The sequence below is a fragment of the Phodopus roborovskii genome, unplaced genomic scaffold, assembly GCF_943737965.1.
Source record: "Phodopus roborovskii unplaced genomic scaffold, PHOROB, whole genome shotgun sequence".
NCBI lineage: Eukaryota > Metazoa > Chordata > Mammalia > Rodentia > Cricetidae > Phodopus > Phodopus roborovskii.
Genome location: NW_026126469.1, coordinates 19,326,755 through 19,340,654, shown reverse-complemented (window position 1 = coordinate 19,340,654; position 13,900 = coordinate 19,326,755). Strand labels below are relative to the sequence as shown.

General features: G+C 44.0%; 1 protein-coding gene across 7 annotated transcripts in view; it reads left to right on the top strand.

Annotated features, from left to right (window-relative positions):
• Window positions 1-13,900, top strand: part of Kalrn (kalirin RhoGEF kinase) — a 503,507-nt gene that overhangs the window by 271,796 nt on the left and 217,811 nt on the right. For 5 of the 7 annotated variants that reach the window (XM_051191388.1, XM_051191389.1, XM_051191390.1 and 2 more), the window contains exons 17-21: window positions 2,663-2,881; window positions 5,532-5,681; window positions 8,351-8,465; window positions 11,625-11,740; window positions 12,221-12,343. In XM_051191388.1, coding sequence (XP_051047345.1) covers window positions 2,663-2,881; window positions 5,532-5,681; window positions 8,351-8,465; window positions 11,625-11,740; window positions 12,221-12,343 — 723 coding nt within the window. The remainder of the gene's footprint in view (window positions 1-2,662; window positions 2,882-5,531; window positions 5,682-8,350; window positions 8,466-11,624; window positions 11,741-12,220; window positions 12,344-13,900) is intronic. The other 2 variants (XM_051191394.1, XM_051191393.1) reach the window with 1 other exon arrangement.

The window sequence follows — 13,900 nt, the reverse complement described above, 5'->3', positions numbered from 1 at the left end:
AAGCAACTGGAACTCTCTAAGGGTTAGCTAAGTGACAAAGGAGTTCAAGGAAAAGGGGTGTTCCCAGAGTTTCAAGCCACCTGAAAAGGCTCTTTGAAGAAGGGCAGATTTGAGATGAGTTTCAAAGGCAGGTAGGCTTACAGGGGGTTTGGGACATTTATCAGGAACAGGATGAAGGAAGAGCAAGGCAGGAAAGTTTGTGACTTGCTTTCAGTGGGTTTGGGTGGAGTGTGCTTAGTGAAGCAGTTACAGACCATGTCATGGAGGGCTGTTATGACAGCCAGTTTGGACTTAGTTTTGAAGCAATGAGGGACCCACTGATGACTTTTGAACTGAAATGAAAGCTTTAGGGATGAAAAGGAATAAGTCACTATAATATAATCACTTCATCTTCCATCGAATTAAATGCCTGAAATGTCCACAATGAACTTGGAATGTGGCTTAGTGGTGGAATGTGGCCTTGGCATGTTCAGGACCCCAAAATAAAATCTTAGGACCACACATGAAAAGGGAAAGAAAATGAAATGTGAGGGATTGGTCTATGGATTTAGAACTACAAGCAAGAAAATTAGCCATCTTTCCTCCATAAAAGTGCCTATATGAAGCTGTAAGAGCTGGACTGGGTTGGAGGAACAGGGAGCAACAGTCAGCGATGATGTCAAGATTATAATTCTAGGTGGCAAAGAAAATGAGTAGGAGGAGGCCACCAATATAAGTGTCCAGTGACTTTGGAGAGCTATTTTAAAGAGATGGGTTTGGCTTCTAACGGGTTTGGCATGTACCCTGCATCAGATGGCAACAACTGCCTCAGAAGGGTGAGAGGTGGGCTACCTTCAGATAGGAACTAACTGATACCCAGGGAGTAAATAAGGGCTCTGATGATGTGAACATTCAGTCAGGGATGACCTTGGCACCTCTATGTTTAGGAAACGAAACAGTGCCAGTAAAACAAAGACAATCAGGGACCTGTAGGGATTTCTCTACCCTTTAGTCTACTTTCTTCAGCTTTGTTTAGCAGCGAGGAGCCCAGCACTGACACAGTCATCAGGACCATGGCTCTCAGTAGGAAGGCAAAGGCACAAGGGGCCAGGGATACTGGTGGAGATCCATGAGTAGAGGGCTGCAGGTTCTGGCAGGGTGGGGAGCACATGGAAGCTTTATAGACTCAGCAAAGTAAGTAGGCATGTACAGGATAGTCTGATGAAGGGGAAGGTAGATGTGGTGAGGATCATGAAGAGGAAAGAGGTTGCTCTCAGACCCAAAGACAGCTGAATAAATTGGCTATTAAGAATGGTCTCCGCCCTGCTACCCAAGCAGAGTAGAAAGGAATTCTAGAGTGTCACTATGCTTCTAGCTACCCTTGTCCACCACAAGCTGAGCTAACACTGATAGCTGAAAGGCTAATGGTTGCAGCTGAGGTTGCAATGACTTTCCCAAGTCAGTGGCACTCTGACCTTCTCACAGAGTTGCCCTAGTCATGGTTACTATTGCTGTGATAGAACACTATGACCAAAGAAACTTGGGGAAGAAAGGCAAAGGCTTAAGCTTCCTCTTCATTGTTAATAATCTAAAGCAGACAGGACTCAAGCAAGGGAGGAACCTGGAAGGAGGAGCTAACACAGAGGCAATGGTGGTGTACTGCTTACAAGCTTACTCATTGTGGCTTGCTCAGTCTGCCTCCTTGTAGAACCCAGGACCACCAGCCCAGAGATGGCTGGGTCCTCCAATATCAATCACTCATTAAGAAAATGCCCTACAGGCTTGCCTATAGCCTGATCTTATGGAGTTATTTTCTCAATTGAGCGTCTCTCCTCTCACATGACTTCGGTTTGTGTCAAGTTGACATAAAACTAGCTAGCACCGGAAACAAATATATGTTTTATCTTACAAAGTTTGAGCCTCATTTTGGGGCAGGGGGATTGCCACCTAGTTCTCCAGCCAGGTCCCCCATCCTCTTACGATTAAGATATAGAACATGGTTAACCAGAACCAGAAACAATAAAACTTCTGTAGATAGCAAAAGGATCCCTGCTTTGAGCTCATTCTCGAATGCTTCTGAGTGTCTTTGGTGAAGTAGCTATAAAGTAGGGGCCAGGGAGTGAGAGAGGGCACTGAAGGAGGTCACTCTTCAGGTCTAGTGACCTTTCAACCAAGTTTACCCATTCTATCAGACTCCTTTTCAATTGATTATTAATGTCTAAGATTGTGCGTTGCCAGCTGAGATTTGCATGACATGTGTTGGTGGGGGACGAGCTTCTTTAATTTGTAAAATACTGCATCTGTAATCATTGAAAGTTCAGTGATGAGCAGTTTTATGATTAGATTTGAAAATGAGATTGAAGTAATGGTCAGGTTTCCACACAACTTCTGTTTCTCTCCTATGTGAACTGAAATGTCCTTAAAATCTAGGGTAATGGAAATAGAAAGTTAAGAATGGGGTCAGGGTTAGGGTCCCTAGAGACAAATGAAAATGTGTGATTTCCTTTTTTAAATGTGCTTTAAAAGACAATAATGTATATTAATCGTCACGACAAATGGATCAGTCATTTAAAGCTCTTTAACTTTTCTGCATCTTTCCAATCACACCTCACTCCACCCCCTCCCATATCACACCTGGGCCGCTCCCACGGACCTCTCTCTCCCCCCCCCCCCTCGCGCCCAGTCCCTCTTTCACGCCACTTCCTTGCAGAAGACACACCAGAGCGCCCTGCAGGTACAGCAGAAAGCAGAAGCACTGCTCCAGGCCGGACACTACGATGCCGACGCCATCCGGGAATGTGCTGAGAAGGTGGCCCTCCACTGGCAGCAGCTCATGCTAAAGATGGAAGACCGGCTGAAACTAGTGAACGCCTCTGTGGCCTTTTACAAGACCTCTGAGCAGGTGAGGGGGAAGTCTGTGAGGTGTGAACTGAAGATGGAAGAAACTGTTTCCTACCTCACATCATAGCAGAGCATCGAGGCCAGGTCTGTCAGCACCAACCTTTGAGAGCAAAACAATGGCTTGTGGGAACACTAACATTGGCTTCTTATCCCCCCCCCCTTTACAGTAAGGAACCATGTGACTTTTTTTTTTCAATAGTTTCTCAAACTCATTAGATCAATATGGAGGTGTTGAAGTAGAAAGTGGGTGTGAAGAGTGCTAGATTTGAGCAGTCTATCAGTCACCCATTGTCATAATAACACTGTGTGACAAGCTACCCCCACACTTGGTGATACACATTGGCATTTGCTTTCTGTTTAAGTATCTAAGATCCAGAGGATTTCACTGAATTTGGTATATCTAGACTCCAAACTGCACTTTGCATCCAGCTTGTTTAATGTGTATTTTATTCTTCTTGATCAGCAACTCCTTGAAATACATTCATAGTCAAAAGAACCCAGAATCTACTGTACAAGACCACTTAAAATCGTTAATTCACTCCTGTTGTGGAACAGATCACAAGTGTCTTAGTCTTAGCATTTCTGCATGTTGTTACCTATTTCATTTCAAGCTTGCCTTCAAGCTTTGTGTCTTATGTTAAACAAAGTGGCAAAGGTGGGGTTAGACAAGTCACCTTGAGATCAGGGACAGACTTCTCGTGACATGGCAAGCATGTATAGCTGTCAGGAGTAGGTTCTGCCTGAGACATCATTCAGTTGAGTTCATGACTCAGTGAACATTCTACCCAAAAATCCACATCCTTGGGTGAGGATATAGCTCAGGGTGTAGAGTTCTTAACTAGCAAGCTCTGGATCAGAATGTCAAAGTCACCCTTAGCTACATAGTAAGTTCGAGACTAGCCTGGGCTCCATGAGACCCTGTCTCAAAAACAAACATACTGTTTCCCAAGAGTAGTTAATTTCTTCCGAGGAGGCCAAGATGGTTGCAGGTGCTCTCCCCTGCTTCTGAATCCAACAAGTAACCAATGCTGTGGATGGAAAGTATAAGAGTCTCTGATTTCTGTTTGCTTGTTTTTGCCACACTAGACATGGAATCTATCTACTTCTGCATGCTAGACAAGGGTCTGATGAGTTATTTTCTGCACCCTTCCTGCAATGATACCAGGCTGCCATGAGACTCCCACCACAACACTCAACCTAACTCTCCTTCTGAACTCTCTTTGAATGCTCTGTCCTCTTCTGAGGTATAGACAGGGTTTCTGTCCCACCTGGTCCCACAACTGCTTTGCCCCAAATAAACACAGAGACTTATATTATTTGTAAACTGTTTGACCAATGGCTCAGGCTTCTTACTGTTTAGCTGTCTCTTCGTTATTAACTCCGAACTATAAGACTACATGGTCTTATCTTTGTTTGTTTCCTCCTCTATTTTCACTTTTATTTGCTTATTTATTTGGCATTTCAGACAATTATGTGTAAGTTAAAATTTATAATTCTACAACTTCCATAGCTAGATGAACAATAAGACCCCCATCCCCCCACCAATTCTTCCCATTACTACTAAACACTCAGTTGCTGAGCCAATACCAGGTGTTCTCTTACTACCCTCTCTTTCTCTACCTCACTTATATTCTTTTTTCCTTTATTTCTTTTAAGTTAGATACATGGTCTTATCTTACCAGAGAATGTCCGGCATCCTATCTTCCCAATAGCTACATGGTATCCCTCTGCAACTTCTCCTGCATCCTTTCCCCAGAATTCTCTTTGTCTGGTAGCCCTGCCTATTCTGCCTGCCCAGCTACAGGATAATCTGTGTTTTATTCATCAGCCAATAAGAGAAACATATATACAGAAGTACATCCCCCATCACTGAGCTCATCTATAAGGTCACTCAGAAAGGCCTCTCTGAATTCTTAAAACTAAAATAAGAATTTATATACATGCCTTTGAGGTTAACTCCAATGTAATCTCCCTCAGAAAGAAATGTGATTTTATAATAGATGTCCTAAAGATGTCAGTGCCTCATGGTAGGACTTAGAACATCTGTCCCCAGGGGAGTAGAAAGATGATTTTTGTTTATGGCCCATAAATTGCACAAGAGATGGCTTTCCACTTTACCTCTGTTTCAGGCTCCTGACTGACAGACAAGGACAGATGCTAAGGCAAGCCGTCAAGTATCGTATCCTAGCCTAGTCTGCATAATTCATAATTATCATGAGGTTATAACAATACAGCTAAACAATATAATATATGCATACATATATATGTGAGAGAGATATCGTGTGTGTGTGTGTATAAATATGATATATCAAGTTGAAACCCCTAAATATCCAATCAGTTTCTTCATTTCTTACTCTTCATTATATTCCTGAGTGAAATTATGAGCCCTTGTAGCTTAGCCATCAGCTGTAAAGGATAATTCCTTTACATCAGCTGCAAAGAATAATTCTCCACCTCCAGTTACAGTCCAAGCTGCAGTCACCAGGCTCTCAAAATCTCTCTTCAGAGTCTCTCAGCAGTGGTGGCCATTCTGCATCTCCAGGCTGAACTTCACATGCAATGTGTCACTGTGTAGAGTTCCGTTGCTGAAGTCTGCAGAGAACTCATGCTGAGCAGTTCCTCCACTGAGCTTTTGTGCCATGATTCACTAGGTGTGCAGTGTTCTGGAGAGCCTAGAGCAGGAGTACCGGAGAGACGAGGACTGGTGTGGTGGGCGAGACAAGCTGGGGCCGGCGGCAGAGATGGACCACGTCATCCCACTCCTCAGCAAGCATCTAGAACAGAAGGAAGCCTTCCTAAAGGTCAGAGCACACTGCCACACGCGGTCTCAGAGCCCGCCCTCTCTTCCACCAGCCAGCACCCACCTACTGCATCACCAGGGCTTCCCATGCCTCGGGTTTTTCCTGCCCCTTATGTAAAGAGGGAAGAAGCTAAAGACATAACTCCCGGTTAATTCATAGTCCTAAGATTACACTCTAAATACGTCTTTCTTGATACATTATTATTGCCACAGCCATGTTAGGGTTTCCCAGTATCACATGGTTATGGTCACATGCTTCTACTTACTTATGTTTAATTTATAAAAAAAAAAAAATATAATGTGTGTTTTTTTTCCTTTTGTAATACTAGGGATCGCACACAGGGCCTCGCACCTATTAGGCAAGCACTCTACCATTGAGCAATAAGTAACCCTAAAATGATCTTTTAGCTGAAGAGCATAAACCTACTTAATAAAGTTATTAATCAATAAATTTAGATACTATTTATCAATATAGCAATATTCAACTAGCAGTAAATATCACAATGTTTATTCTGTGTGGGGGTTTCTGATACAGCCCTAGTGTTTCAGCGAGGGGAACCAGCCCTGTTGCATTTGAGCTTTTAGTGGGGAAGAAACTCCTTCTGAATGTCCCCCAGCAGCTCTTGGCCTTCTTTCATCTGGCTTCTCCTCCCCCAAACCCCCCCCCCCCGCAAACCTCACACTTTCATGTTCTTCCTCTCGGAGTTCTTAAAAGATGAAAGAGAATTTGTATACCCTGACATGCCACCACACTTCTATAACTAGCTGCCTTTTTTATTAGCTCTTGGCCAAACCTTCTTGTTCTTTTTTTAAGACTCCCTCCCCGACCCCACACCTTCCTCCTCCCTTGTTTCTGGTATCTGCACAGGTTTTGGTCAGAACTCTGAATGAGCAGCTTTTACTAATACAGATAAGTGAGTGTTCCCATACAGAGATTAAAATAATTTAAAAGTGTTCTCTATTACAAAACAGAATTTAAAACAAAATGGAAGGAGCATGTGAAGAATTTTAAGTAAAGTTATAAAAGTGCTTCTTGGAGGGCTGGAGAGGCGACTCGGCAGTCAAGAGCACTGGCTGCTCTTTCTGAGGACTTTAGTTCAGTTCCCCGCACACACATGGCAGCTCACAATTGCCTGTCACTTCAGTTTTGGGGGATCTGATACCCTCACACAAACCACAAATGTGCATGAAATAAAAATAAATAATATTGCATTACAAGTATTTCTTGGGGCTGGGAAATGCTTAGTGGAGAAGAGTGGCTGTGTAAAGGACTGGGTGTGTATTGCCAGCATGCATGTAAAGAACCAGTCATGGCCTCACACACTCCACACCCCCAGCACTATTAAGGACAGAGACTGCGTATCGCTGGGCCTTGTTGGCTGCCAGCCTAACTCTGGTTCTGTAAGAGACACTGTCAGGAGGACAAGGTTGATAGTGATGAAATAGGACACCCAGCCTCCTCCTCCTTCAGCCTCCTCACATGCATGTATGGGCACATACATCCACACATACACACTACACGTGTGCACAGAATGCATGCACATACACACAGAGAGAAAGGTAAAGGTTATTTCTTCATAAAATTAAATGATTCTTTTAAAGAAGAAATAAAACCATCTGCTCTGATGTTTTTCATGCATTCCTAAAGCTGTGAAGAAAAACTCCCTATCACTGTGGGAAATCGCTGCCCAACAGGCAGTGCTCAGCTTTCTGTTTATCCTCCTTTGTTGAGCCATCTAGAAGTCCTTAGCCTTGGACCTCTACTAATGGCTTCCAATTCATGAGCCTTTGAGTTCCAATCAACTTAAAAGTTATATTTATACTTATTATATGACCATCATTGTGGCTATATATTTGTATGATCAAAAGCTAAGTATAAGAAGATTCTAAAATTTAACAGTGATAACCTTTTATAACTGCAGATAATTTATTAATTTAAAATCTGTAAACAAGTATGTACTAGTTTGGCAGCTATAGGGAAGACATCTTTTTAGAGAAATTTGTAGATTTATGGGCTTCAGGGACACTAGAAATACTCTGTCAGTAGATCTATGTTCCAAATCTGAAATGCTTCTTTCCTGTTGCTCTTCCCAGCCCTTGATCCTACTTGTCAGAAGAATGTGGCCTGTCCTCTCCACCAGCCACTGCTGATGGCAGCCTTCAATGGCTCCAACTCTTTCATGGAGATTATTATTTCTGAATAAGAGAGTGCTTGTTAGTGTTATTTAGGTAAAGGGAACATGATGGGCCATCAAATAAATTTGAAAATCGTTGGCCATTTACATTTAGATTTAGAATTATGTCATCAAGTGGGTGGGTTTCTGTTCCCTGGGCTTCCATCAGTGGTCATGTAAGAGAAGAAAACCAGCCTGGGTGTGAACATTAGCAATGGCACAGCATATAGATAGTGAAGGGCTAGCTGTTTTCTGATTCCTGTCTGAAACAGAAAAAGAAACACTTGGTTAAAAGAGAGCTCAGAGTATGAGCCTTCTAAATTGGAATTAGTGTCTCCATGAACCAAAAGTGACCTCCAGAGCTCCTCTCCCTCTGGATCTCTCCAGCATCCTCATCACTATCAAGTCCTTTAGCCTTCTAAAAAGACACTTCTTCTCACATCTTGAACTCCACATGCTGACTGGAGATAGGGCCTCACACCTTTGTCTCTCTTAGGCCTGCACTCTGGCACGGCGGAATGCTGAGGTGTTTCTCAAGTACATCCACAGGAACAATGTCAGCATGCCCAGTGTTGCCAGCCACACTAGGGGCCCTGAACAGCAAGTAAAAGGTGAGTATGGGCCTGCCAGACCACAGGTCGCTTTAGTTGCATGGACCACACACACAGACACACACTTAACAAGCTGAGAGTACTTAGCCTTCTTCTCATCTCAAGTTCTCTTGTGCATCTCCTTTAAGAAGAAACAGTCTGTATGGAATAGATTGAAATCAGTCCCAGTGATTTAGTCAGTTTCTTAACATGTAGAAAGATTTCCCCAAATCTGCTTAGTAGAAAGATTCTCTAAACATTTGCTACTCAAAACATGGTTCTGGTTGAACAACACTGATATCGCTTGGAAACTAATACAAAGGGGATTTCATGTTCTCTCAAATCTACAGTCAGAACCTGCATTCTATCTATAGATAGGATTAATATTACTACTGCTCTAGATCACTTTATTGTTTCTGAATTCTATAAAGTCTGCGAGTATATAAAAAATAATATATACCCTTTCAAATTGTTCATCCTCTGATCACTTTGGCCTCAGTCATCATTTCATTCTCTCAGTGATCTCAGCGATACCAAAATTAGCCGTCATGTAGGAAACGATTTTTACACACATCCTCTTGTCCAGTTAGAAATTCACAGCCCTGGAGAGGAAGGCTGGGAAGAAGACCCAAAGTGACTTGGAGTGAGGGGTAAGCCAGGCTTAGGGACGCCATGGTCAGAATAGGGATCAGAGGTCTGCTTTAGGTAGAGTTCCCTTCCCTGCTCTGATCCCTCAAGAGGTGGGATGATCCAAATCACTAGAAAGCAGGAAGAGGACTTGAGCTCCTGCCCCACCCATGTTTTGCCTTTGAATGAGGCCCTGTGGGTGGCTGACTCCATGTCACCCTCTCCTTCCAGCACATTTCAAAGCATATGTTCTGACTTCTGCAGATGGCTGCTTGGGAGTCCACATTGACACCTATGCTGGGAGTCCACATTGACACCTACGCTGCATGGGATGGGCACCCATAGGGGGCTGGATATACCTCCATCTATGAAAGCTCTCAGGAAGGGGGAATGGTGACATCTGGAACATTGGGAGCTTTCCATAGTTTGGATTGACTATGTTGCTTACCTAGAGGTGCAGTGAGCAAAGCCCTTTACAGGACACAAACACTAAGGAAACAACAGCTTCTTCTACCCTTGCCTACTAGAAGCAAACACTGAATGTGACCTCCTTTTTCCCCTTCCCTGCTTACTGGATCCAAAGCCAGTGCCACAAACTCTAGGGTTTTACACACGGGAGTAGACTGCTGTGTAACAACCAAAAACATCACTGTTGCTGACCGTGAGCATCTTTTGTCCAGGTTGCATATTGCATGTTGCATGTTGCAGCCATCAACATGCCATCAGCTGCAATGGCTAAGCTCAGCAATGCAGCTGTCCCTCAGACTCCAGATGTTGGCTAAGGTTCTTGTCTGTTCATTCTGAGCTCTAAATCCAAGAGCTACCCAAGAGTTCTTGCCATTGTGTTAACAGGAAGGCAAGGGGTGAGTCAAATTTACAGACACATTTCAAGCTCCTATTTGTGTCATATCAGTTAACAGCCTCTATGCCAGAGCAAGTCACTTGGCTGAACCAGAGGTCAGCCTGAGAGTGAGAAAGTATATTTGACCACTCTGGGAAGGAGCTAGAATTCCATGCTTAAGGCATAGATAGTGAGCCACTGAGGCCTATGGAACTTCTCAGCCTAAAGGGTTAGAGACAGAGTCTATCCTTACATCAAACCTCCAAGCACAGGGGCAGGAGTTGTTAAAGAAGAAGTAAAATCAACAGACGCCAAGAAGTACAAGCACTGCAGTGTGGGCTGTGCCATCTCGGTAAAGTACAGTAATGTGTATTTGACATCTGCCAGGGACCTGGGAGACCAAGGGTAGATAAGGATGCGGTCTCGGGTCAAAAGATCCTACCTAACTCCAAGTTTTGCCCCTTCCTATCTGAATGAGTCTGCGCATGCAGGTCTTCCTCAGTTTCCTCATCTGCAAAGGGGAGACCATAAAGATACACACATCACAAGAATGCAGCTGACACATAATGAATGTTTAATAAACATTGATTATCTATGTCTCCATCGTTGTATATTTTACCAACATTTAACAGTTTGCAGGACACAAGAAGCAAATATAAAACAAAATAAATTTGCTTGCTTCAAGCATGGATCATACTATTTAAAACACTTAAGAAATCAATCTATGGCCAGGTGGTAGTGATGTATGCTGTTAACTTCCGCACTCAGGAGGCAGAGGGAGGTGGATCTCTGTGAGTTCAAGGTCAGCCTTGTCTACCAAGTGAGTTCCAGGATTCCAGGATAGCCAGGGTTACACAAAGAAGCCCTGTCTCAAAAAAACAAACAAACAAACAAACAAAAACAAAACCAAAAACAAAGAAAGATAGAAAGGAAGGAAGGAGAGAGACAGGGAGAGTAATAAAGGAAGGAAGGAAGAAGTCAATTAATCCAGATCATCAGATAGTGTTAAGAGAGGTAAGGAGACAGATGGATACCCCCTACGGCTCCCTTGTCATATTAAGTGCCTTACATATATTCTCATAGTAGCATAAGGGACAACATAAGAAGAACTTTCCGTCTTCCTTAGGATCAGATCAAAAACTGCGTGGAGTGTGGACACAAGACCACATGTAGACCCTATTGCAGCCCAGTTTCCACCCACCCTCTGCTCGGCAGCTTGGAACGGTGGCGCTGCTGTTGAAGTGCCATGTGTTTGACTCCTGTGCAGGGCTGAGATTGTGGCCTATTATGTGGGCTGGCCATATGTCTTCCCAGTTTCTTACTACTGCTTACTTCCCTCTGTCTCTCCTCCAGAAGCCTCTCAGGAATGCCTAGAGAGTTCTAGCAGAGCACACGCGTACTTGCTAGCCTCCAGATCACCTGTGACAATTGTTTTGTTGTGGGGGCTCACTTTCCGAAGCCTCTTAAAATAAGGTCTGACTAGTATGTGGAGAATCTGCATCCAAGGTGTTCTATTGACAGATCCTCAGAAGCAGGCCCTCACCATGTCCTCCTACTCTTGATCCCTTGGGGAGTTGTATCTATCTTCAGCTTTTATCCGCTTTGTTCTGATGCTGTTTTAGTCCTACAGGGGGATAATGGTAGTGGTTCTAATGTACTTGGGACTTTGCGTAGTGCCTTCCCATGATGCTGCTCTCTTCCTCTTCCCACAGCCATCTTGAGTGAGCTCTTGCAGAGGGAGAATCGTGTCCTGCACTTCTGGACCTTGAAGAAGCGGCGATTAGACCAGTGCCAGCAATATGTGGTGTTTGAGCGCAGTGCCAAGCAGGTATGTCCAGAGCTCGCGTGGTTTTCTTCACTGCTGGGCTGTGCACAGAGGACCAAGTAGTGGGCACAGTTAAGATGAGAGGCAATGACAGTACGGGAGAGTGCTTTCCCCTTGTCAGTAATTGGGGTTTTCTAGGCATTCACACTGAGTTTGACACCGGGAGTTATGATGGGCTGGCTGCATAGGGATCACTGGGTCTGACCTAAGGTAATCACCAGTCTATACCTAATACACAGATACTCACAGGGTCTGACATATGATAGGCCCCAGTTTACTGCTTTGTGGTGGGCTGTTCCAAGTCTAAGGAGAGCTTCCATAAAATTTAATAAAAAATTTAAAAAAATAACTCCCTCAGAGCTACACGCCCACCATTCTATCACATTTCTTGGGTCTCAAGCCAGAAGCCTTCCTCATCATGTGGCTTGTTTTCCTACTGACAGCTGCCTTCTGGGGGACTGGTGGTGGTGTTTCCTCCTACAGGCATTAGACTGGATCCAAGAAACAGGAGAATATTACCTTTCAACACATACCTCCACTGGAGAGACCACAGAGGAGACTCAGGAGCTTCTGAAAGAATACGGGGAATTCAGGGTGCCCGCCAAGGTAGGAAACATCCCAGCCCTCCCTCCCCAAGTCCTCCTAGTACCTCCCCAACATGGGCAACTTTACAGGTGGTAACAAGAGCAGTCTCTGTATACAGAAATGTGCAACCCTAGTGTCACAAGGAAAGGATTGTCTCCTTTGGAACCTAAGTCCTCCCCAAATTACATCTCCAAACAGGAAGTTGGTTGCTAAGACATCCCATCGTCATGCTCCAGATTCTGGGGTCTCCTTTGTTCTCTCAGACCAGAAAAGGTGAAAGGGCATACTCTTGTAAACTATGCATGCATTGTAAACATCTTCCAGGGGTAGCCAGCCTGGAAGACATGTTGTCATCTACAGATGTGTTGGGCTATATTAGTGTCTCTCCAGGGATGCATATGGCCTGGGGATGCAAGTTGGACACACTTACATTATACCTATATCTACATATTCTTGAAATTTGAATGTCATGGGAAGTATGCCTTATGGGAAAGGAACAGTGACTTGGGAGCTGATGGAAATTCAGGGTTCCTACCAAATAGAGTATACCCTAAACCTCCCCCAGTCTACCCAGCACCCTGCTCTGGCCACCTTCATGTGAGGGAAGCAAGAGCAGCCACTGTAGACAGAACTGTATGTTAGGAAGCCACTAAGGACAGGCTCATAAAGCAGGTGACTTTCCAGTTCTCAAATCTATTCCCATTTGTCCTCAGACCTGCTGGTAATCAGATCAGAGCTCTGGGGAGAAAACTGAGAGCTCGTTTACACTGGGGAAGCTGGAATCCTATAAGGGAGGAAAAACTGACTTTTTTTTAACTAGTTTTCACAGCCAGCAGTTGAACGGGACCCTTGTTTTGAATAAGAAGCTGATGTATTGCTGACCTTTCTTTGTAGTACCTGCTTTTTGTAGTATCCCTTCCATACAAGGAAGATGTTCTTTCCAGGATGAGAGCTGTTGGTTTGGAGGCCAAGGAGGAGAACACACTCATGCCACCTTCTACAGAGACCCCTTCAATATCACAGCACATGTTCCTCTAGCTTGGCTTAACAAAATGTAACCTCCTTCCTGCACCAATATTCAAAAGTAATTATCCACATTATGACTCTGCTGTGAACTCAATATTGGGCAGGTAGCCTTGCATTATTGGGAGCTCTGGGGCCTTTTGTCTGCTATGAATTCAGATCAGAGATTCATTTTAACTAAATGCTAAAGAAATGGCACAAGGAAGGTAGAAGATGACCAGGACCCAGTTCAAATCCAAATGAGGTTGCCAGTTTATAGCCATCTGACCTCTCTTAATAGTATCATTAGTGGACCATTAGCAGGATATATGGCTTCTGCTCCAATGTCATGGGTAGACTATAGCAGTAACCAGACTTCTTAGGATAAGGAGTATATTTATAAGCAAGTGGAAATGCAGAAAATGCAGTCATGTTAGTTCAGCCTTTACAATCTGCCTTGTAGCTTTGTCCTCTCCCGTCCATCATTTCTGCCCTAAACTGGAGTATCTGCTTCATGGGATTGCAGTCTGCTGGCCTTTCCTTCCTTCGACTCCACCCTGGTCCACTTTAAAAGGT